A 23988-nucleotide genomic window follows, 5' to 3' on the forward strand; every position below is an offset into this window, starting at 1 on the left:
AATTTTTACTACTGTACTCATTTCAGAGTTTACTAAAAGAGAATTTGCCATAAATTGAATATGATCTTTAATGACAAATTGTATTATGAGAAATTACTATCTAATCCTCTCATCTGGTGTTGTAAAAGTGGCTCAATCCGCTCTAATATATTCAAATGAAAAGGTCTAATAACATCAAGAGGAGTCATTTCGATCAAGTTTTCTATCAGCATACTGTTCTTTGAATAGTGTACTTGCTAGTATTCAATAACTTTGATTATTTCTTTATGCTCTCAATACGATGATCTATTCTAGCTAGCTAGTATTTTATTTAATTACGATATACTTGTAACGATTAATTTACATTGGAAATTGATTGCCTGGTAATTACTCAGGCAGTAACTTACATCTAGTAACTACTCTGTCATTGCATTTAAATATATATATATATGATTAACCGATGACAAGATCAGAGCTACATCTCCACTCCCAGTTTGGAATATTATAAGGCTTCCCCTGTAAGTAGTTTGATTACCGTATGGGATAACGCAGTTGTTTAAATGGAAAATTGAAACAAGTTGATTACTATTTCTGCACCTAAAACGGGTAATCCTGGACATTATAAGCAATTAATGGTTTCGTGTAGTATAATATCATTCGAGACATTGATCATCTTGCACTGGATTTGTACGTGTGCGTCATAGCTTAGCATTGTCGTTTTGCCGCTAGTAAATCGATATTAAAGTTTTGAAATAGTAATCTACTCTTTACTTGCCGTTAGGTTGATTTATACACGTATACGAGAGTATGACTGCAGTGATGGCAATGTCTTTTACTAACATTCTTATAAAAATAAAGGATAGCATAGACTTTTAATGTGTCGCGGTAATTTCGGCTAATAATAGTAGTGTAGGAGTATTTTAAAAGCGGATAGGAATATGAAATAGAGCATGACGTGACTTAGAATAGTCAATTGCGCTTACAGTTGATCAAGTAGTTGTAGCTTATGGCCGAGATGATGAAATCATTCATTGAACATTTGGCAAGGAAAAGAAAAATTACATCACTAGAAGGTGTTACAGTACTTGTTCAGCCGTGCGTATATCAAGTTTTAACTGCTTGATTTTACGATTTTAAGAAAGCTCCTGCTTGGCTACTTGCTACAGACTGGAAAGAGCATAGCAGGCTCACCTTCTACGCGTATACAGTACTGATAGATTAATAATCCGCTTGAATACCCTTTAAACTAGACTCAGTGAAATCAATTCAAGCCGAATTCGATCGGCGAAGAATTCCATGTTGTAAGATAATAGATTCTATAGAGATTCCGATAATCGCAAGTAAGATGGCGAGACTAAACCTGTCTGTACTAAGTATTGAGAGAAATAAAGTAATTTTATACAACAATATATCACCATTACAGTAGGCAATGTCTTAGCAATATAGCAGCATATCAAAAGGCACATTATAAACTATAAATACACAATAATGGCATTCTGGCATCATTTGATCCGTTCTTGAGTGTATCATTTAGAGACGAAAGCTGTAGTCTTAAGTTAGAATGCCAGTTGCAATGAAGGACATTGAAGGCTGATTCCTTCAGGAGGGAGTTTCAGTTTGAGAGCTAGCTGTGCATAGCGTACGTAATCTAAGTTCGCTACTGTCATATTCAACAATAGCTTTATTTTAACTGAAGTAATAAACTATTTTATCCGCTACATTTGGGAAATAATTTATATATTATTGAATGACTGGTTCAGGGTAGGGATAGAAATACTTGATACTTTTAAGACTTGACCTGTTAAACACTACCATATCGATAACAATTAATCTCAGTATCTGTTTTGCTTGAATTTACTGTAGTCATTGAAATTAGATTCAATAATGTTATTCAAGCAAAATTTGATCGATAAAGACTTATAAGACCAGCAATCCTGCCAAGTATTACAATTGTCGATGATTGCTTGCATATCTTCAGTTATTAAGTACTATACTACCAAGTTTTTCAATGGCTTATCGAGCCATACAATATGCACTCTTGTACACTTTATACGACATGAAAGACGCTTATATGTAGTATCTTGCTTGAATTGTGCTATTCAGACTAGATTAAAGGATTTTATTGTCAATTCAAGCAGATTCTAATCGATGGAGGTAGAGACATGGACTACTAGAAGAAGACCTGGATTGATCGCTCTTGGACGGGTAGACATTTCGGCCTCACCTCGTTATGACAGTACTTTAGTGTGTAGACGGTCGATTTTGAATTGATTAATTTTTTTCTAGATTAATCAAGTAATATTAAGTTGAATCTTATTATCTTTTTCTCACATCTACTTGGAGACAGTTATGTAAGATTGTCGATGTTATATATTTAAATTAGTAACAGTAATTACAGACACAGCAGATCTATACTAAGCAGCCATTTTAGAGCCTTATTTTTGGTAAGGGAAGTCCGTCCATCCGAGGAATGGTCGATCTAGGAGCTGAACTCTGTCTTCTTCCGAGTAGTCCATGATAGAAGTAAAAGAAAGAAAGATTTTTCTTTCGACTTCCTATGCCAACAGTACTGCAAGTTTTATTATTTATGTAATGAGTTCTCCATAGCAATCTGGATGAGCTAATAGATCCATACACGTTATAGTATGGTGCTGCAAATGTATTTGTGGTAGCTGCTTATGGTTTTGTACAGTATGGAATACGATTTCAGTGATAGCGTATAGTGCAATGACTGGAATCATGGTCAATCCCATTGTTATTTTGCAGTGAACGGCCATTGCTTGCCTTCTCTTTCCTTTTAGTAGTTCCTTTATCACTGGTGACTACTTACCTAATTGATACAATACGGAATCAATTGGATGGCTACTATTGTACAAATGAGTGTCCATCTGTAACTTTACAGTTACTTAAGATGACTAACGTTGTATGTACAGAACCAGGCTCCACATTTCTGCCAATCAGCAGTTGTTGGTCGTCTCTTGCTCTTAGTAGCAGTTTCTTCCAAAATGGTGTATACCAGCAGGGATAACTCAAAAGAAAAGAGAGGGAATAATGTGGATCATTTTTCCGGTGATTCTATTAGACGGCATTAATGAAACCGTATACCATACTGTGCAAAACCAACTTAGCAACATGTTTGCAGCCATGTTGTAGCTCATTTGGACGTGCATCGTAGACAGTATATAGCATACCGCTGCAGACATGCGATACAGTTGAAATGACTAGTAAAATAATCCGTCTCCACATTCTTACTAGGTAAACTACCGTTTCCTGTACCTCTCTTCCTTTTTAATTAAGGTTTTAGTTAGTCAACAGCTTCTGAGTATTATCATTTTGAGAAGCTCTAGCAAGAAATCGCTGAAACTGTATCTAGTACAAAATTAAGAAGTTATCTTCAGCGGTACGGTAAGTAGTACGAAGTAGTCTCCTTTGAGACGTTTCAATACCACACCTGAGACATTATACAGTATATTGTCCAATCGATAGTTTTAGTGCTTGGCTGCAAACAGGTACCAGAAACTATTTCAATAAGTGCTGTTACGATCACTTAAGACATTTAAACAAGAGATTGAAGACATCGAGGATAAAATTGAGCTACTTCAATGCCGTCGAGATACGTAGACTGCGATCAGCAGTTACAGTAGATAGTGAAGCCATACTGACACTGTTCTGCAATGTGCAAAATCAAATGTCACCCCCTTGGATCGCATTTTCGATCAAGATAGACAGCAATATAGGAGAAAATAGACTCTCCGTGGGGTGACAGTATATTTTGCACGCTACCGACCGTGGTATAGAACGTGTTTAGGCTGGTTGGCCATCGGTACTAGTGTACTGTAAAATAAGTGTACATTGTACAACTGTACAATGCATACAGTGCAAATCAGTTGTCATGTCTACAATATCGATTGAAAAGATTATCAAGTTGGAATGATGGACAATTCTTAAAGAAACTAATCAAAAGGGTGACAAAAAATTTTACAGATCATCGGTGTTCCAACGCGCGTAAAGCATATCGTATTTGACTTGGATTTGCATGGTAAACACCGCAAATTGATCGGTGGTTATCCTCGCTAACGCTGATTCTAATTACTGAGATCCTATTTCAAGTCTATTAGCATTATTTTGGGTCGAAATGTCAGGACGTCCATCTTCAAGCGGAACTCAGTCAAAACTCAAGCAAATCGTCATCGATTTTGCGAACAGGTTGAGACGATATTTGCAATATTTTGATTCTTCCATGCAGTTCATGTTTATGTGTCGCTACCTTGACTTTAGCTCGTTGCTATATGAAATGATTATTTGGAGATTATTTTGATTTTACTGTTGATAGAAGTACAACTATTGCAGTAGTATATTAGCCACTACAACGTTGATTGCAACACTCTTTTAATCTTCATCATTATTCGCTATCGCGGCATAGTATTGATAGACAGGAAATGCTTAATATGACCATCATGGATATTTACAGTATACGATGCTTGATCATGAGGTCAAAGCGGTAGGCTATCAACATGGCCAAACTAGAAAGTAATGCGTAGTCTACTGGGTCGATAGCTCGCCTTGAAAGTTGTAAACAGTGCAATGCCTACAGGATAGTCAGTACTGTACAGTGTTTAATTTCCTTTAGCTATATTTATAATACTCAAGTTGGAATGGAATGCATGATGTTTATTCTTTTTTATGATAATAATCGCTCTCATCATTTCCATACCTTTCATTCAGCTACGTTGTACAAGATAATTGCACTCCTTTTTGATACTGTGATTATAGCCGCAAGTTCTTTCCTAGGCGATTTCAATATCCAAAAGGACAGACAATATTACCCAACTTCAGTCTCGTACAATAGGAGTTTAGCGTACTATACATAGGTTGTTATATTTCAACATCAATATATTTTTCTTTAAACTACTGTACTATAGCTATTTCTTTATTACGAGCAGTATCTATTTGGTAGTTTGCTAACGTTCATTAATCGAATCAACAAGAAACAATCCGCTAATTTTCCGAATTAGTATTGCATACAATACAATTGGTACAGTAGTCGGACCACACCGGATTTGACATGCTATCCAACGAGCTATAATACATCCAGCTACTAATACGATTATTTGATTCAATATGCAGAGTTCAAAATGTCGAACCTGATCAAAGAATCTTGGAAACACGTAATTTACTCTGCCATTTGGTTAGCAGATACTTATTGAACATTGAAGAAGGTAAATTGTTCAAAAGTATCCATGCAATAGCCATATAGTGATTCACTTTGGATAGTTTAAATTTCCATGACTTATTTGTAAATTCGGCAATTTTTACCTGTATGCATACAGGTATTTTACTTGTTCCTTATTCATGATACAATGTTGTATCATACTGTGACATAACATCGTAATTTTTTACAATTTCTTAATTTCTATTTTAATATCGATCTTCTTCTGGCCACATTAATTCCCGAAGTGTCAACGCAGTTAGCCAAAAAAACTGGTATTAGTTCACAACCGGAAACATTACTCTCTTTCATGCAACATTTGGTTAGCGACCAACCGGAATGTTTTGTGCCTGAAACTTTCGAAGCAATCGACGTAACATCAAAAGGTAAATTACTAGTATCGGCAGTGTAATAACCGTAAGTATGTATAACATGCAAAGGGTAACATACGAGGATAGGTAAGAATTTATAAATAGAAATAGAGTTTATTCTTGATGTCATTAATGGAGCTTACTTCAGTTAATATTTTTTTGAATACCTTTAATAGCTTTCATCAAATGGATAACGTGTAAATTAATGCATTTATTGGCTTCATCGGACTGTCAGAAATTGCATTCAACTTCCTCACAGATAATTATCAGTATATTAAAAGTAAGTAAAGTTGAGCCTATAAATGATAGTATTTCTTATTTCTATCCTTAGATTTATGCAGAATTTGAGGGAATATTTTGCTTAGATAAATACTAATGATGACAATTATACTATTATGTTTATGGATAGCTTATAGAATTGAAAGACTTAATTTTCTTTCGAGAAATAATAGAAGAATTTGTCATGATCTTGATGAGTGAGTAATAGAATTCATAACTACTTATGAAATAGCGATTGTTGTGAATCTATTCATTGTACCTGTGTGCATGAAAGATATACCTTTAATGGCAACTATGTGTGGATACCAAATTAGGTTTAAGCAATACCGAATTTACCGGTTTGGATTTACAAAATGCTATAGAAATTAATTGCTTTGTTTTGGAGGACAGTGAGTTAAACTCGGTAATAAGAGACTTTCTGCTTCACTATAATGTATATTTCTATTATCCTGTATGATATCTAAATATGTACTATATATTCGCATAATTGTATACACTCTTTTTGACTTGTATAATTGCTGTAATTTTATCTATTTTATTAGATTACCTTTATGAAAACAAGTGGTGACGAAGACTTTTCTCACAAACCTATAAAAATTTCCTCACCCAACAATTTCTTCTCATTACAATTACATATCACGTAAATCTATATTTTTAAACTGTAACTGTTGCATTCACTTATGATGCATATATGATACGATACTCTACTTACTGACATCTAAAAATACAATTTACCTTCCACAGTAAAATGTTGCTGGATGTCTGCGATTGCATATGCCAATTTGTCCTTGATTGCGGCATAGAGTTATGGCCAATACTAATCTATCAATTAGATACTGGCACTATAGAGATCAAGAATGTTGGTAGAATAAGAAGCTATGACTTTAAGCTTTTTATTTTTCATATTTTAAAGTATCTTATATATCTCATTATAGGTTACAGTTCGGCTATGTTCGGCTCTAATTGATAATAATATTATTCCAAAACCAACATTATGTGAATATTTTATTAACTGTGTACTGGCATTACTAAATTTTGCATTATATTCCCATGCTAATTCTATTAGGTTTGTATAATTTGTAATCACTTTAGTATTAATTTACTAATGGCATCATTTATTGCTTTGCAAAATTTTAGTCTCTGTGTGTTTTTATAAAATATACTAACAATTTGTACCCTACATTTATTTATGCATAAGTTCTGGATTGGAATTGAGCATTGATTCATGCTTTAATGTTCTGTTACCATACAATACATCGGCTGGTATCGTTCAAGCTACACCTTTGATGGAAGAATTTAAAATTTCTAGAGAGTATATCGAACAAATTTTAACGGGTGTTGTTACTTTGCTAAATTTACATCCGAATTTTTGTATTCGGGATCAAAAATCTCTTGCTGTGCCTGTTTGCCATGCTCTATATAGCATTGGATGTTACGAAGCATTGCAAAGGCGTAAAAATAACCAAACATGCTTAATTGGCTTTACATCTGAGGTGTTAAATTGGCTAATCTCTCAAATTGGTTCCGACTGTAATCAACAGGTTCAATCAATTACTTTCAATGACTTAAAAGGATATCGTTGTATCATTCACTTTACTTTTTCAATTTGTATAGCCACTTCTAGGTCCACTAAGCCAATGGTCATGGCTTGAAATATCTTACCAAGATAATTTAAATAAGGTAATTCTAAATTCAATAGTTTCATGAGTTAGCATCTGAAATCAATATTCTATCCCGTGTAGATCATAATGCTTTTTGATATCTTGTTTGAATAGCTGCCTCAGACAATTAGCCATGGTTTAGATGCGGAAGAGTAAGGCTTCTATCTTTGAAGTATCCTTGTTTTAAATTATTAAAGTATGCTTCTTCAGTTATTTAAGTCTGTATGGTGTTGTACTATATTTACAGTCAACCGAGTCCAAAGAAAGCAAAACTGGATGATTCTGTTGTTAAAAATATAAACGCATCTTCGACTGGGTAAATAAATAAGCCAAATCCTATTTATATTTGAGAGGTTTATATTATAGTTACTTATTGTTATACTATTTGTTGTATAGATGTGCATATCGATGAAATTTGTTAATGATTACCAAAATGCTAAATTTTTATTTTTTAGTGACGTCACGGATAATTTAAATTATGATTCTGTAGCTTTTGCAATGATGTCCAAAAGGTATTTTGATCTATGTAGTTTGCTATCAAAATCTTTCGAGGGACTCGACGTACTGGAGGTAAAGCATCTTTGTGAATATCGATTGAACCTCTAGATATCCATTTTCATTGATAAATTTTTGATCAGGCAATTTTTCGCGTAAATGGTTATTAAATATTTAACCCCTATAGATTGTCCAAACTATGGAAGGCATCCGCATATGTATTGAAACTTTTGCGAGATGTAATATCATGGTATTATCATTAAGCCCATCAACTCGTAATACAAGTAGCATCAGTTATGGCTGTGCAAAGGGATCACAATATATGTCGCAAAATTTAAATTCAGATAATGTACTTCAAGGCAGTTCAGAGATTGTTAACCCAGAGTCTGGGATTAATCTTTCATTATATGCGATTAAGAATTCTTGGTTTAATAGTGATCAATTATCGCTATTATATACTACATGGAAAAATATTTTACTGCGCTTAAAGAGTATAGTAGAGGATGAACTAGAGTTAGTAGTTAACCTGGAAGCCGTTTATAAAATTATTATCAATTCTGCTGGTGCTATCCTGAACTTGTGTTATCCTAGTGAAGTCTTAACGTTATCTGATGATTTATTGTATTATCTAACTAACCTGGTTTCTTTACCTTGGATTCATGAGATTAACCAAGATTGTATAGATATGATTATAGATAATGATATCAAATCTATTAGTACTGCCATTGCCAAGTATTTAGGTAGGTTCTCGCCATTATTCAAGTTTTGCGTGAAATGGAGATTGTACAGTATATTAACCTTAATAATTTTTATATGTAGATGATAGCAAGTGTGGTAGTATCCACAATCTTGCTTTGCTACCTTACGGTGTTGCACCTTCTTTTCGAATGGAAGTCTTTAAGAAATGCTTGTTGCCATCCAACAATGAATCATTAAGAATAGCAGCGGTAAAATCAGTACCTCAATTTCTGACCAATTTAGGGGTGCAGTATTATCATGAAATTATATCTTATTTATCGTAAGTCTATAATATTTTCAGCTTATGCATTCATTGCAGCGATATCCTTAAAAAGTTTAAAAATGTAAATGAATTTCTTTTATCTTCATTCAGGAATATTTTAGATACCGATTCATGTAGTATAAAAGAAACTGTTGCATCTTGTATAGGCAGTATTGCCTGTGCGCTTTCGCAATCTCCGAAATTACAATGGTATGAGGAGGGTTCGCATTCATAATTACGTACGGGATTATTACAGTTATTCTATTATATGAACATTTGCAGGTCAAGCAATATCTCATTCGATAGCACTATTGCCGATGGAGCTACTCTTCACTGTTCGTATTGTCAGAAGCTAATTGAAGATAGTTATTCATCAGCGGAGCGCGGTTCTGGTAAATTTCATCGTTTCCCTGTTATTTTAGTTTATCAGAAGGGTTATAGCGAATTTGTGCTTTTTCTGTCTAAGCGGTTTTATGTGCCGACGCGGAAATTTTATTGCCGTTCATGAAATTGTTAGACGTAAAGTGTTCCCGATCCATAAAGCTAGGTAAATATTTAATGTATAATAAAATACATTATAGATTATGATTGATAACACATGCTAAAAGATTTATCTATTTTTACATTTGGTAGCATTTATGAACAGTATACCAAGGCTCATCAGTCATCTAGGTAAAGTCAAATTCGTTTTTTTATGAAGATTTATTAACGAATTGATATAATATAAAAGAGTTTGATATAGCATTAATTAAATTATTCTGTATTCAGTTTAGGTAGTTTAAAAAAAATAATAGTGTATGTCACTTTACTAATATACTTAATATTGTGAAGTATATTAAGTGACTCAATGCAAAATTACCAAATTTTATTTGTTTCAGACATAGCTGCTTTAAATTCGGATTCGTACAGTCTGGCTAAATCAATAATGGGCTTGGTGGATGATCCAGATCATGAAGTTCGATTGATATTTAGGTAGTGATAACTTAATTTTAAAGTAATAGCTACATTCTAAGATATTTTATTGTTGTGAAACGACAAATCAATTTTTTTATTGCAATTTTCATTTTAGCTATTTAGTACGGTTTCTCCTGTATGAAACATCACCGCCTACAGAAGATCTTTTAGGCAGCATTCAAAATAATTTTGCTGCCACGCCAGTAAATTCGTTGAATGGATATGTGGTTTCGAAAATAAAGTCTGTTCTAAGTAAAGCCCTTAAAGAAAGCAATCATAGGTAATCTAATTCTTAATGTTAATAATTTAGTGTGAAATGAAGGTTTAAATTTTAACAAATTTTTATCTTTTTTGTACGTAAATATTTAGCTTGTTGGAAACGATATATCTTACTATCGGTCAAATTGGAAGGTGCTAATATTTACCTGCAGCTCTGTCAGATGTTTAATCTTATAATTTAAGTCTTCAAATAGTCATTGTAAAGGCATCTTTTGTATTCACTTCAAACAGAATTGCTGAGGGAGAACTGTTACTTGTTGTGGTTATTGCTCTTTTGGAAGGATTACTGTCAACTTATGGTGCTGTAGTAGCCGTTACGTTCGATCAGGTTACATGTTGTTTAATAATCCGATTTCGGATATAATTTCGATATTATAACATATCGATAATTGATTAATTACTGTAGATACGACTTGTTGCAAAGTCAAAGGCTCTAAGCCCTGAGAAATTGTTTAACCGATTTAAAGAGAAGCTTTGTGAGGTAAGCATCTCTGCATAGTGAAATATTCACTCTATGTCTGGTTTCATCGTTGAAGCATTCACAAAGGTGTAACAAATACATCTTAGTTGCGTATTGACGATTTAAATTCGTAAAATAAGAGATCACTTGAAGGAATGTATTCAGCATTATTGATGTAAAATATTTTGACTGCAAAACATGAAAAGGTGTTAGTAGATAACATTCATGATAATTCTTTGGAAGCAAAACAAGCGATCGAAACATCTATTGGAGAGGTATAGTATCTAGTTCAATTATGGGTTTAAATGATCTTGTAATTCGGGTTCAGCGGTTCCAATATTTATTTTTCGTATTATACTTACATGCATGATTTCTAAGGTGGTTAGGGTTTTCGCTTTCAAAGATATTGGAACTTTCTTAAAGGTAATATTGAAATATATCCACAAGATTTTATGACATGCCAACTTAATTGGTACATCTTCCTTTTATTTGGTAAAATGTAGAACTTTTTATATCTGTTATTGCCGCGGTTAACCAGTAAAGCAAGTAAAACCGCCTCTGGATTATTGCGGGAAATCGCGACGGCGTTAAACATGGTATTTAACTTGTAAATTATTCGTTATATGATGGATATAATTTCTCTGATTCATGCATTAACTTTGGCTTATAGGATTATTATCTTATGTACGTTGATAATTTTCCATACGTAGCAACTTTTTTAATCACAAACTGTAATAGTGAAATACAAGAGAAAGCATTTCATTTTGTGGAAGTAAGAAAACTTCACTATTCGCTTTCGTATCAATATTACGTATGACTTAGGCAGTCTATTTTTTTATTCTTAACAGGAAGAAAGTACGGTTGATTTATTTGGCTTACTAAAATCTAGTAGTCAGAAGCTACTTGGCCAGTTATTACTTTATCTTGGATCTCATTTTACTGAGGTACGACTTCGTACTCTGATATACGCGTATGATTAAAAATTGTCATTAGTTTGATCTCTTTGTAATAATAAATTGCCTTCATAAGACTATAACGTAGTGTAACTTATCATGTATAACTTTAGGTTTTTAACGGACTATTGATGCTAGCTGGTTGGGATGAGACGTTCAAATGCGAATTTGCTGATCCAGAAAAGGCTGTTGTAAGTAAATACACAAGTACGGCAAATTTAGAAGTATTTTTGGGTGAATAATATTACTCTTACATAGTTTTACGCTTCTTTGTAGGCTGATTATTTGCAACCAAAATTACTTGGAATACTTACATTTTTTAACTCAAGCTTGTTGCGAGCAGCTGATGCTGAAGAGAAAAAACGAGTTCGTGATTATAGCATCAATATCGTTAATATTTTTGGCGATTTTCAGTGTCTAATTTAGAAAAACAATTGCAAACTTTGTATGTATAAATAGACACTTGAAAGCCTGATACATCTGATGGAATTGATGGGAGTAAAATACATTACGGCAGTTAGGGTCAAGATCATGGCCATACTGAGGTTTATTTAACCGTGCATATACAGTATAGTGTTCACCACTTCTGTCCGTAATAATAATCAAGAAATTTTGATATGTTACAAGGCCATTATTGTTCTATTTATACTTAGGGCTAGCCTACAACTTCGTGAAGAAAAATTGCTCCGCCTAGCGTGTCGTGCGTGGAATAGCTTTGTCAAAAGGTACAACTGTGACCCTGCCAGGAATACGCGATTAATAGATATTCAATTTAAATTAAATCAATACATGTAATGCATCTACGATTATTTATAACGGATATAATATTTTGTGTAGTGTTGAATTGAGCAGCTTAGGTCCGATGTTAAGCCAAATTATTGCCATTTTATATCCTGTGATGAAGAAATACGCTGAATTTGTCTCACCTGTACTTGATTATTTAATAGTGGACAATAGGTCGGTTATTTGATATTTTACGAAATGGTATTAGAAAAAGTTAGTTGTGTGATTTATTGATTTCTATATTACAGATCACAGTTAAAGGAATATTTTCGGGAAATACCTTTTATACCGGATGTTCCACAATTGTTAAAAGCAAACAATGTCTTAAAAGAAGAGCTAGAAAGAGCAAACAGGTTCGTAGTAACATATAAAATCGATTGTAAGATATACAGTATTACATGAAGTAATTACAATAATTTATTTAACTGTTAGCGGTGAGATTGGACCTAAAGAAAAATTATCCCAGATCATGAAAGGAGTTTGCCATGAAAGTGCTGACGTTCGATTGCATGCTTTATCGAACCTAAGGAGAGTTCTTTACGATCTTCAGGTACTATCACTTCTCCTTTATGGCCTCTGTGATTTTGTATACTCTTTAAGCAAGGCTATTTATGGTGGTTAATGCTAATAATAATTTTAACTTACCGTTTTCAGAGTCAAATACATGAATATGTTTTATCAAGTGAAAAGACCGATCCAATCGTAACTGAAATTGTTAATGAGGTATCAAAGATTAAACTTAGTCATTATTTTATATGTAGCTAGAAGGTTTAGAAAGTATATATCAATAAATTTTATCATTTGCTGACATTTTCATACTAATTTTGTTAGCTATTGCGACGCTGCCGATTAGCTAGTAGCAAAGAGCGTAATCTATGTGGTGAATGCTTAGGCATCATTGGAGCCATTGATCCCGGCAGGTAACTTATGCATTACTGATAACCTTCTCGTAGTTAGAGTGTATCTCTATCATTTACCACATTTTTCGCCCGATTTAGACTCGAGAAAGTATCTGAACTATCGTCATTTGGTAGAAAATTTTTAGAGGTTAGCGTATTCAGTTTGTAGTCTAATTGGTTACTCGGAATCAGTATTATCAGCGCTTTCTAAGATATTGATTCCTTCATTTATTTACAACGAAATCTAGCAGTTAATCGTTTATTATAATTTCTATCCACTGTTTTGCATACCCTACAATATCGATGGTTGCAGTCGGACTGCGATAGCTTAGATTTCGCCTTTGAACTTATAAATGAATTAGCTCGGGGATTTCTTGCTGCGCCTGATACGAGATCGCAAGTAATTCTAAACAAAATTGTCATTTAATTAGCAATTATCGATATAACTTTTGTAATACTTACGTTATTACTGCAGGATTGCTACGCTTACGCAATTCAAGAAATATTGAAATCGTTCGATTGCGCTTCAACAAATGAAACGAGGTTTTAATTGTGATAAGGACATAAATAAGATAACTTACTAGTAATGAATTCTTTGTAGACATAAATTTCGTTTTTAATTGCGTTAAATAATTGGGCATTGCAGTTTTGGACAACGTCTTTGGAAAATGTTTCCGGAAAATGTTCAGGAAATTTTACGGCCACACTTACACTCTAGGTTTAAGGCTACTCTTTGCGATTTTAGATTTATATTCTTATATGCGTAATGCAACTGTACGATTATCATCCGTAATAAATTTATTTATTTAGTTTATAGCCTTATGATACTGCATTTCTGAATAAGTTTCGTTAGCTTCTATTTTTGTATTATATTGATATACTATGTTAGTACCTAGTTTACATTATTAGCACCAGTTATTACAACTATCCTGTAGAACTGCACGATTTTTACTGTTATTATTTAATTTAGATATACAACTGGGGCAAGCACAGATTGGTCGACAGTCCAACTACCAATTTTCTGTTCTAAGAAAGGAAGTAACTTTAAGGATTGGGTATCATCATGGACAGCATATTTAATATCTAAAATCAAGAAGAAGAAGTCATCCAATATTTTTACTCCATGTATTTTACTCTTGAAAGTATGCTAATCATACACTACTCTATACAGTGACCTATAAGAATGATTGATAGCTGATTTAGGCTGCTATTTTTTTGAATATAGCATGACAGCAACATGGGCTTATTTCTTTTGCCGCATGCCTTAATACATGCCTTATTGGATAGCAGTACTAAAGACGTCAATGAAATTCGCCAGGAAATCTTGACAGTCATGGAAGATGTTAATAAGGAATCTGTACATGATGCTTCTGGTATTAATAATACTAATGTAAAATTTAAGAGATAATAACTTCTATTCTCGTGCCTTTAACTAATCTGTAAACTATACCTTAGATTTCAGTCAGATATGTGCCCAGGCTATTTTTTCGGCATTGGATCATTTAACTCATTGGACGTTCCGTCAAATTAGAAAAGCGGCTCTGGCTGCTAAGAATAAGAAAGAGAAAGATGATTGTATGGAATCAAGTAAATAATTTTGCCATCGTTGAAAAAGCTGCTAACGAATATATTATTTATTTTTAGCTGCCTTACCGGTAGTTAACCACGAAGATGTTTCTAATTTCTTGAAATCTATACCACAGGTTTGTAAGATATAAATCAAATTTTCTTCCAATTGTGATTCTAATGTAAGTTCCTTTTTCTTGAATTATCTAATACCTAGGATATTCTTGCAAATGCTTCTTACAAGTGTCGAGCCAATGCTAGAGCATTGATGCATTTCGAAACGTTTGCCCGTAATAATCCTGATGATTTACAGAGAAACTTACGTTTTCTGCAGGTGATTTTCTGCCAATACTTAGTCTTGTTGATATTTTTCCTTATTATTTTAAGATATTGTTTTTTATATTATATTATACTGTATATGCGCTATAGGAGATATACGTCGCTCTGGATGAGCCGGATGGTGTCGCAGGCGTTGCGGCTGTCAGCGATGATAGGAATTCATTTAACAAGCAGGTTCTGGAGTTTGAAAGCATAGGTAAATCTTTTTGATATCCTTATTATTGCATAGCACAACAAATTTCTTAGTTTCTCATTGATTAGCCAATCTTTAAATTCTTAAATTGTAGGTAATCTTCGTGATGCGTCTGCTTGTTATGAGTGTGCGATACAACTTGAACCTAATGAACTAAACCACCATAAGGTGAGCTGTTTTAGATGTTTCACCTCAAAGCAGCTAGAGAAAATATACTTTAAATAAATAATTAATTTTTGTGATAGGGGCTATTACAATGTTTGATGGGCCTAGGACAACTAAGTACAGCTTTAGCTCACGTCAATGGAGTAATATCGCAACAGGAGACCTGGGTTTCGGCTTTAAATACTTATAGGGTAGAAGCATCGTGGCGATTGGCAAATTGGGATTGCTTACAAGATTATTTAGGGTATGTTGAGCTATATCGTCATTACTGGTTCTCTTTAGCTCTATTTTACTTAGTAAAAAATGAACATTTTATCGCTTCTGTCAGTAGCGATCAAGATTCTAATGATTGGAACGTAGGCCTCGGGCGTTTGCTACTAAACGCTCGTGATCGCAATCACGAAGAATTTGGAAAACAACTAAAAATTGTTCGTAAAGGATTAATGGAATCATTTTCAGCTTCTATTATGGAATCTGGATCATTGCAACAGGGTTATGATAGTCTTGTCCGGTTAGTAGGATTTTGAAATGTATGAAATAATTGCGCATACGTATAAGTAAAATATTTGTTAAAGATATACTTATTTCGTTTTAGGCTACACATGCTGCATGAAGTAGAAGATTGTGTTCGACTTTTCCTTGGTATTTCGATATCCAATTTTCGTAAGATAGATGAGCAAGTGTTATTGACTAATTGGAACTCACGGTTACAAATTACGCAAGTACGTTAGGTTGCTTTCTATGTGTCATGTTTACGGAAATGCTTAAAAAGTTTCCGTGTATTATTTCAGCACTCATTTAAAATTCGTGAACCTCTCCTTAATCTGCGACGTGTGCTGCTAGGATTTGGGAATAGGTCAGAGTCCAGTTTACTGTCGTCATTATTAGTTGTAACAGTGTCTAAGGTTTACGATATTTGTATCTAGTTCTCAGCAATTGAAGGAACAGCAGGGAAGTTGCTGGTTACTAAGTGCTAAAGAGGCGAGAAAGTAAGCGATGAGTTGCTCAAACTCAATTATTTATTATTGATCTTAAATACCTACTGTAATTTTGATTGTATTTTAGGGCTGGCTATATACAAACTGCTTTTAGTTCTTTACTAAATCCTTGTTCCTTCAATCTTTCTGGTTATCATATTGAAAAAGCAAAGTTATTATGGAAACAGGTATACAGACCTGGATATTGTCTGTAAAATGAGATAGTGATTGCAATGGTTCCACTTAAAATTATTAATTTCTTAATTTAGGGTGGATGCAGCCAGGCGTTAAAATGCTTAAAGGATGCTTTTAGGTATTTTTTGCTATACTGTGCTACTTTAGACTTGACTTGAATGTATGATGATATCGAGTACTGCGTTGAAATAATTTCTATTTCTGTTGTAGTGATAAAAATATTAGAATTAATGAGGGTGGGATGATTGACTGGGGAGATAAGGATGGTAGCTTTCCATCTGAAGAGAAAGTAGGCCATGCTAAAGCATTGTTATTAGTGGCGCGATGGACTGAAGATACTAGCCATAGCAATAGCCATGCTGTCTTGAAGCAATATAAGGTTAAATAAACTGTACAGATTGTGATGGCAGTATGTGTCTAGCCCCATATTGACATTATCTTATTCTATATGATCATAGAATATTACGGAAATACGTAACCAATGGGAGTTAGGCCATTTCTACTTAGCAAAATATTATGATCGTTTTATGAAATATGTACCAGACAATAAACCTGCTAGAATGTTGTAAGTAAAATAACAGAGTGATTATGGCCATATTTAGCCAACATTAAAGTACATTTATAACCCTGTAAACGCCGTTAGTATTGCGTTACCTAATCTAATATCTTTCATATATCAGAGAATTTATACCACATGTTATCAAACATTACGCTTTGTCTCTGCAATTTGGAAACAAATTCATTTACGAATCCATGCCTCGATTACTAACATTATGGCTAGATATTGGATCAAAATTTTCGGGTAAGTCCTGAAAAGTATCGTATTTGGTGACATACTCAGGCTCATAAAGGTCTTAGTTATTTAATTCTCTTAGTTAATAGAGTTAAGAGTATCGACAAGACTTTCCTTGCGGTTTTATCAGATGTTAATAAGGTATTTGTAATTGCAACCATTCGACTGTATTTCGTGCTGTAGCTATCGATGAGGTTAAATAATGTTTATATGAGATTATTAATATTGTGGGCAAACTTTCTGACGTATATGAACGTATTTCTGATTGTTTTCATTAGATAATTTCGGATTCTATCGAAAAGCTACCACCTTATAAATTTTTTACAGCCTTTTCTCAGCTTATTTCGCGAATCTGTCACCCGAATGCTTCTATTTTTGATATACTTGAGGTTAAATAAAATTGTTGTTTTATTCATACTCTATATTGCAATGCTTACCTTACTATCAAATTTTTGTACAGAAAATTATTGCTAAGTTAATGGTTGAATACCCTCAGCAATCTATTTGGTTAATGGCTGCTGTTTCCAAGGTAGTCTTTAAGAAGATTTTTAGAATTTGAAAGAATACTGCCACCTAATCTTTACGTGTTTTAATTGTATTTTACAATTTGTATAGTAAATGTTCGTTTTTTCTACCGGTATTGCAGTCATCTTATTCAGTTCGCAGAAGTCGATGTCATGAAATTTTTGCAAAAGCTAAAAGCAACTGTGCTGAATTAGAGAAATTTATCAATGACGCAACATGCTTGTTTGATAGATTACTTGATGTTTGCAATATGCCAGTTAGTAGAAATTGTACAACTATAAGTTTAAGTGAAAATTGCCGTTCACTTGTACGACTAACTAATGATCCGTAAGTTTAATTCTTGTTATTCTTAATTACAGTCAGTATTGTTTACGGTTAATGATATGAAATAACTGTATTGTTTGTATGGTAGATCATTCAGCGCTATCATCTGTCCTTTACAATCTTCCATGACAGCTATTTTATCATCTAAGATTGATAGCCAAACTGGTCCATTCCCAGATAACCTACCAACTATCGTTAGATTTAAAGATAAGGTTTCGCAATTGTGCTTAATTAGTATTAAGTTTTATCCCACTATGATTCTATATAATCATTGTCACTACTTTATGCTTTTAGATTGATGTTTTAATGTCTCTTCAAAAGCCTAAGAAAATTGTTATTCGCGGTAGCGATGGAAAAGAATATATGATGATGTGTAAACCTAAGGTCAGTAGAAAGAACAGTTTAACTTTATAACTTATTATTACTGTATTTTGACTATCCTTATGGTATTAATCCTCCATTCAATAAACATACAAAAGGATGATCTGCGAAAAGACAGTCGCCTTATGGAATTCAATTCGCTTATTAATAAGGTAAATAAATTGATTTTATGGACTTTTCTTTTATTCTGGTTAATTTTTTACAATTTTATTTTATCTAGTATTTGCATAAAGATGCTGATGCTCGACGGCGGACTCTCCACATTCGCACTTATGTAACGGCTTAAGTTATATATAGCTTAAAAATTTTATTCTCAGAACTGACCGTACTAGTTTGTTTATTGCAACTATTTTACTACTCGTACTTTTGATCTAGGCTGTCGTACCTCTTAACGAGGAATGTGGCATTCTAGAATGGGTTAACAATACGGCAGGATTAAGGCACATACTTCTGCAGCTGTACAAGTCAGTACTATATGCGCGATCATTTCTGCTTAATGATATCGAATAATATGATGAATTACCATAGGGAGAAAGGCATTTTATGTACTGGCAGAGAATTAAAGAATTTAGATGCAAACGCGGATAAATATGGGTAAGAATTTCATGATTTAATGGAAGGGTATTATTGTAGAAAACTATTTTGAGAAATTTACGATTTGGCTACGGTTTAATACGAATAAAATATTGCAATCTTGAGTTTTCAATTTTCTATTATACTTTTAATATGCCTAATGCCTAATAAGTAACTTATGCGTAGGGGAAAATTGAAACTTTTCTTAACGGAATTATTACCACGGTACGTAGTGGTTGCTAAATGCAGATTGGTGCCATTAATTTTTAATTATATAACCATTTGATGCTTTGCATAGTCATCCTCCAGTATTCCATGAATGGTTTTTAAGAACTTTTACAGATTCAATATCATGGTAATGCTTGTTGTGGTGCTTGCTAATTATCTCGTTGCATTCCGATTAGCTACTCTTGACATAAATATATTAATTGATTAACTAAAACGGTGATTTCAAGGTATCAAAGTCGCTTAGCGTATGCCAGAACAGTTGCTGTCATGTCTGTGGTTGGCTATGTGTTAGGACTTGGAGATAGGCATGGAGAAAATATTCTGTTTGATTCTACAAGCGGCGATGCAGTTCATGTTGATTTTAGTTGCTTGTTTAATAAGGTTTATTTTCTAATGTAATCTTTGTTGTTGTAGTATCTATTAGTGAAAACTTTGCACACTTTATTGCTTACGGTTTTTACGCTTGGATTTTGGATTAGGGCAAAACCTTTGATTGTCCAGAAGTGGTGCCGTTTAGGCTGACTCATAATATGATCGACGCTATGGTAAGTTAGTGTCTACTATACTTACATCAGTGAACTAAGTATTAACAAGTTACACTCATGTTATTTGTAAATAGGGCCCTACTGGCTATGAAGGTATCTATAGACGAGCTTGTGAAGTTACAATGAGGGTTATGAGAAATCAGTGTGATCCATTAATGACGTGAGCTGATCTATACGAATCACTGGAAGTATTTTTCTTTATTAAGCATCATATAACAGAAGTACCTTTATATTAGTGTTTTGAAGACATTTGTACATGATCCGTTGGTCGAATGGGGAAAAATTAGGAGAAACGATTCAAATAGAGATCATGCAGAAATAACAAATGAATTGGTAAGAATATCGAACAACATTAACTTTAAAAAATTCCTATACCTGATTTTATGATTTAAATCTATCAAGTATAAACTGATCATATGCGAGTACAATAATATTTACATGTGCTCATCCGTCTTCCAGAGAACATTGACATTGATTATATAATTATTGCTCGCTAGTACTGCAATCTATATAGTTAATTGTTATTGCTATTGGTATACTGATGGTATCGTTTTGTCTGACTGCTTTTGCTTATATAGATACGTAATCGTGCTGTAAATAATTTTAAAATTACTAAAGCAATGAGTTAAATTGTTATGAGCATTTGCAAAACTTGTGATTTCGCCTGTCATAGTTACTTGTTTAATCTACGATTGATCCTTGTCTAGAGATATTAGTATAAGGTGTTTTACTTTATAGAGTATTTTTTTTGTATTAGAAACTAGTCCTACATTTTTATATACAATTAGTACTTACAGGATGTATTTAAACTGCATATACTTTGTATACTTTGTTCAAATTATAGGCTTTAAAAATAGTAAAAGATGTTGAAGATAGACTAAAGGGGAATACAAGTAAAAGTAAGGGGCCAGCGTTATCAGTAGAAGGGCAAGTTCATGAATTAGTAAAGGTGAAAATTTTACTAGTATTTTTACTTGAATCTCTTATCCACACGATATTGAACATTTTAAATTTTATCGAAATCCTTTAGGAAGCCACAGATGTAAACAATTTAAGTCAGATGTATATTGGCTGGGCGGCTTATATGTAATTCTACCATCAGATCATCATACACGCATGTTGCAATATTTTGACCAAGTTATTCCTCATATTCGATTCGTTCTTCCTATTAAGTGTGTAAATGCTATGGTATTCAGTATCATTAAGCTTTATACCAGTATTTGTACTGTATTTATAGCTATATTAAAATGTACGTATAGAAATCAAAGAAATATGATTCAATGCGTTGTGGTAAAAGTTTTAGAAATTTACCATAGTTTGTTTTGCGATCACATTAAAGTATCACTAGAGATATTGTACAGTTATAGATCGATGCCAAATTTACTATGTAGGAAAAAATATTTCTGTCATTTTGCTGTAGATATGAGTATCCGGTTAGTGATTTAGATTACAGCAACAAGATATTTGGCGTTCACTTGCAATTCAAGATCGTAAAATTCGTCATTATAGGACACTTATGCTGTAGTGCACTTATCGATTATTTTTAAACCGAAGGACTGTTTATAGAAATTAAATTTGTCATCTAAATCAAGTCTTGCACTTCAATATGTGCTGTACATTTTATTTATTTATTAAAATGCGCCTTTTACAATAGTCGATGAAAATCTATTTTAATTAAAATTTGCAAATAAAGAATAGATACTTTTAAAAGGAACAGATTTGTATGATGTTGCAAGAGGATGTCAAATTATAGTTACAAATTACATCATGATCAATCAAGGTATATAATAGTTTAATACGATTTCAAATGTAAAGGCCGTTTCTTTTACGATATCTTGGATTGCGAAATTTCCATTTAATAAGTAATTTATGCATTTACAGGCAAAGCAAGGCCTAATTAGTCACCATATATATAATTTAATTTCTTTACTACCATAATTAATAATAGTGTTATGATACTGCTCGTAGAAAAATACCATTGCTATAATAGTATACTGGTAATATACAGTCAAGAATTATTAATCAGTAATTTCAACAATTAAAGGCGTAGCAAATTCAGAGTGGCGTATACCCATAGAAAAGCTGGGAGCTTTTTTTCTTGTAATTGTAACTTTATCAGGGCTGTGAGCACCGGGACCCGGCATCGAGGCAGCTAATATAAAATATATGTAGTGTACTAAGCCTTAGATAGTAATAATTTCATAATTTTTAGTGTATATGTAATTTATCAAGACGGTGTACATATCGAATATAATGAAGTTCTATTCCTTACACGAGTGATTTTGTGGACGACCTTGTATGGAATAAGAAGGAGCTTTCCTATTATTAACGTCAAGAGCGATAGGGTCGTACTTTCCTGGTCCGGGAGCTTTAGCTAAATCTTCAGAGAATCCTCCAGCCTTGCCTCGTCCTGCCATTGAATGTGCAGCGGATGAACGTTTGCTGACGATCCTACTTCCTAACGTAGTAGGTAGAGTGTATGAATTTGGTGCTGGTATAGAATCACCTGTAATGAATAATAGAAGATTTGGTTAATAGTGCAAAAATTATAAAGTTGTAAATCTTCTAAAAATGAATTTAAATTAGTCAATCGATCTTAATCGTTTGGATCGAGTGTACTCGTTACTATGATATAAACTACCTAATATAGTGCAGTGTAATTGATAATATGCTTTTTTTTGGTATACCGTTATAGTGCTGTGATATTGCCTATAGTAATGGTGATGTACTGTCGAACTATAGGATTTTACTGCATTGGTACTTGCTGAATTATGCGTTGTTGATGGTATTGCATTACATTGCATCATTGTTTCATTTCTATGAATACTTAACACCTGTCATTATAGTTCTTACTTTTTCTAAATCGAGTTCTTCCAGCCATAGAATACTTTGGTGCAGTTCTTTCATTAGGGGGTTTATTTTTTTCAGGCGAATACTGACCGGGTCCAGGCACCTTTTGATTCGTGTTTAAATTGTGTCTTCCGAGCATAGAATATGCAGGGACACCGTCCTTACCACGGCGAGTACATTTGGGGTCTATGAAATATTGTGGTCCTGGGCTAGCATCTTTTTTAAATACTATTATTGAATACCCATATTGAAACAAATGAAAGATAATTTCTATTAGAAGGTTTCTGTCATAACCATATTTATTTAATTGAAGGAATAAAATGTGGAATGGGTTTAATGATGACGTATCCAAACATGTTATAATTTGTTTCAATTTCTATTGGATCTATAACAATCCATTCCGCAATTGAATGGTAATGTGTATACTTACAATCAATTCCTGATCGTGTTCCAAATGAATAAGCAGGACTTAAACGTTTAGTCAAGTCATGACTTTGAAAACCCATAGCCGATGGTAACCTATATTTAGCGGGTCCAGGTCCTATTACACAAGATTTCAATCGATTAAGATACATTTCATTATTACTAAACTAGCTTGAATCAAGTGAAATGAAAACAGAAACTCTAGCTTTATCATCAATAAAGAGTTATTGCAAGATAAAAATGATTAAGATGTATCCACGATGAAAAGTTATCCTTGTAAAATGAGAATTGTAGTAGAATTGGATTGGGAACTTTTTGTCACGTCTATGATAGGATAAAAGCCTAGTGATGAAAGATTGATTTTGATTTTACCTCGATCCCTTGCAGCAATAACGTGTGTTCGCTGTTCTGTAGTAGCCATGTTGGTATAATAAGAGTTTTTCTTGATTGAATTGGATAGGAAAATTATTGAAGTTGATGATTGAGCGTTGAAGAAATTTTAGAGTTGCTTCTACCAACGATCGCTTGTAAAGTACCCGTTCTCTTAATAAGACGCCAATGACTGACAAACAGGTAAAGTCTAGATTTC

General features: G+C 33.3%; 3 protein-coding genes across 3 annotated transcripts; 2 read left to right on the plus strand and 1 right to left on the minus strand.

Annotated features, from left to right (window-relative positions):
- Positions 1–4114: 4114 nt before the first annotated feature.
- TRIADDRAFT_54712 (uncharacterized protein) lies at positions 4115–14040 on the plus strand (the record flags this gene model as incomplete). Its single annotated transcript, XM_002110535.1, has 33 exons — positions 4115–4185; positions 5107–5198; positions 5437–5574; positions 5736–5839; positions 5969–6035; positions 6153–6241; positions 6774–6904; positions 7037–7379; positions 7453–7518; positions 7614–7651; positions 7955–8069; positions 8182–8734; positions 8814–9012; positions 9106–9204; positions 9277–9386; positions 9873–9966; positions 10064–10228; positions 10459–10555; positions 10634–10708; positions 10894–10962; positions 11066–11110; positions 11358–11459; positions 11536–11631; positions 11754–11831; positions 11917–12006; positions 12268–12365; positions 12478–12597; positions 12672–12776; positions 12856–12973; positions 13078–13146; positions 13255–13343; positions 13422–13470; positions 13969–14040. The coding sequence occupies 33 exons, from the start codon at positions 4115–4117 to the stop codon at positions 14038–14040; spliced, it is 3846 nt and encodes a 1281-aa protein (XP_002110571.1).
- Positions 14041–14559: 519 nt separating this feature from the next.
- TRIADDRAFT_54713 (uncharacterized protein) lies at positions 14560–21216 on the plus strand (the record flags this gene model as incomplete). Its single annotated transcript, XM_002110536.1, has 30 exons — positions 14560–14695; positions 14778–14909; positions 14967–15025; positions 15106–15222; positions 15318–15423; positions 15515–15588; positions 15666–16096; positions 16181–16307; positions 16377–16441; positions 16512–16574; positions 16651–16750; positions 16832–16875; positions 16968–17136; positions 17216–17322; positions 17438–17559; positions 17633–17691; positions 17829–17939; positions 18011–18079; positions 18197–18402; positions 18488–18611; positions 18694–18783; positions 18879–18932; positions 19156–19244; positions 19309–19374; positions 19809–19962; positions 20061–20126; positions 20201–20286; positions 20363–20459; positions 20971–21075; positions 21157–21216. The coding sequence occupies 30 exons, from the start codon at positions 14560–14562 to the stop codon at positions 21214–21216; spliced, it is 3288 nt and encodes a 1095-aa protein (XP_002110572.1).
- A 791-nt stretch (positions 21217–22007) lies between these two features.
- Positions 22008–23820, minus strand: TRIADDRAFT_63778 (expressed hypothetical protein; the record flags this gene model as incomplete). Its single annotated transcript, XM_002111058.1, has 5 exons — positions 22008–22278; positions 22399–22632; positions 22980–23204; positions 23407–23517; positions 23772–23820. The coding sequence occupies 5 exons, from the start codon at positions 23818–23820 to the stop codon at positions 22145–22147; spliced, it is 753 nt and encodes a 250-aa protein (XP_002111094.1). The 3' UTR covers positions 22008–22144.
- Between the last annotated feature and the right edge of the window lie 168 nt (positions 23821–23988).

This window comes from Trichoplax adhaerens, genomic scaffold (genome assembly GCF_000150275.1).
Source record: "Trichoplax adhaerens TRIADscaffold_3 genomic scaffold, whole genome shotgun sequence".
Taxonomy (NCBI): Eukaryota; Metazoa; Placozoa; class Uniplacotomia; order Trichoplacea; family Trichoplacidae; genus Trichoplax; species Trichoplax adhaerens.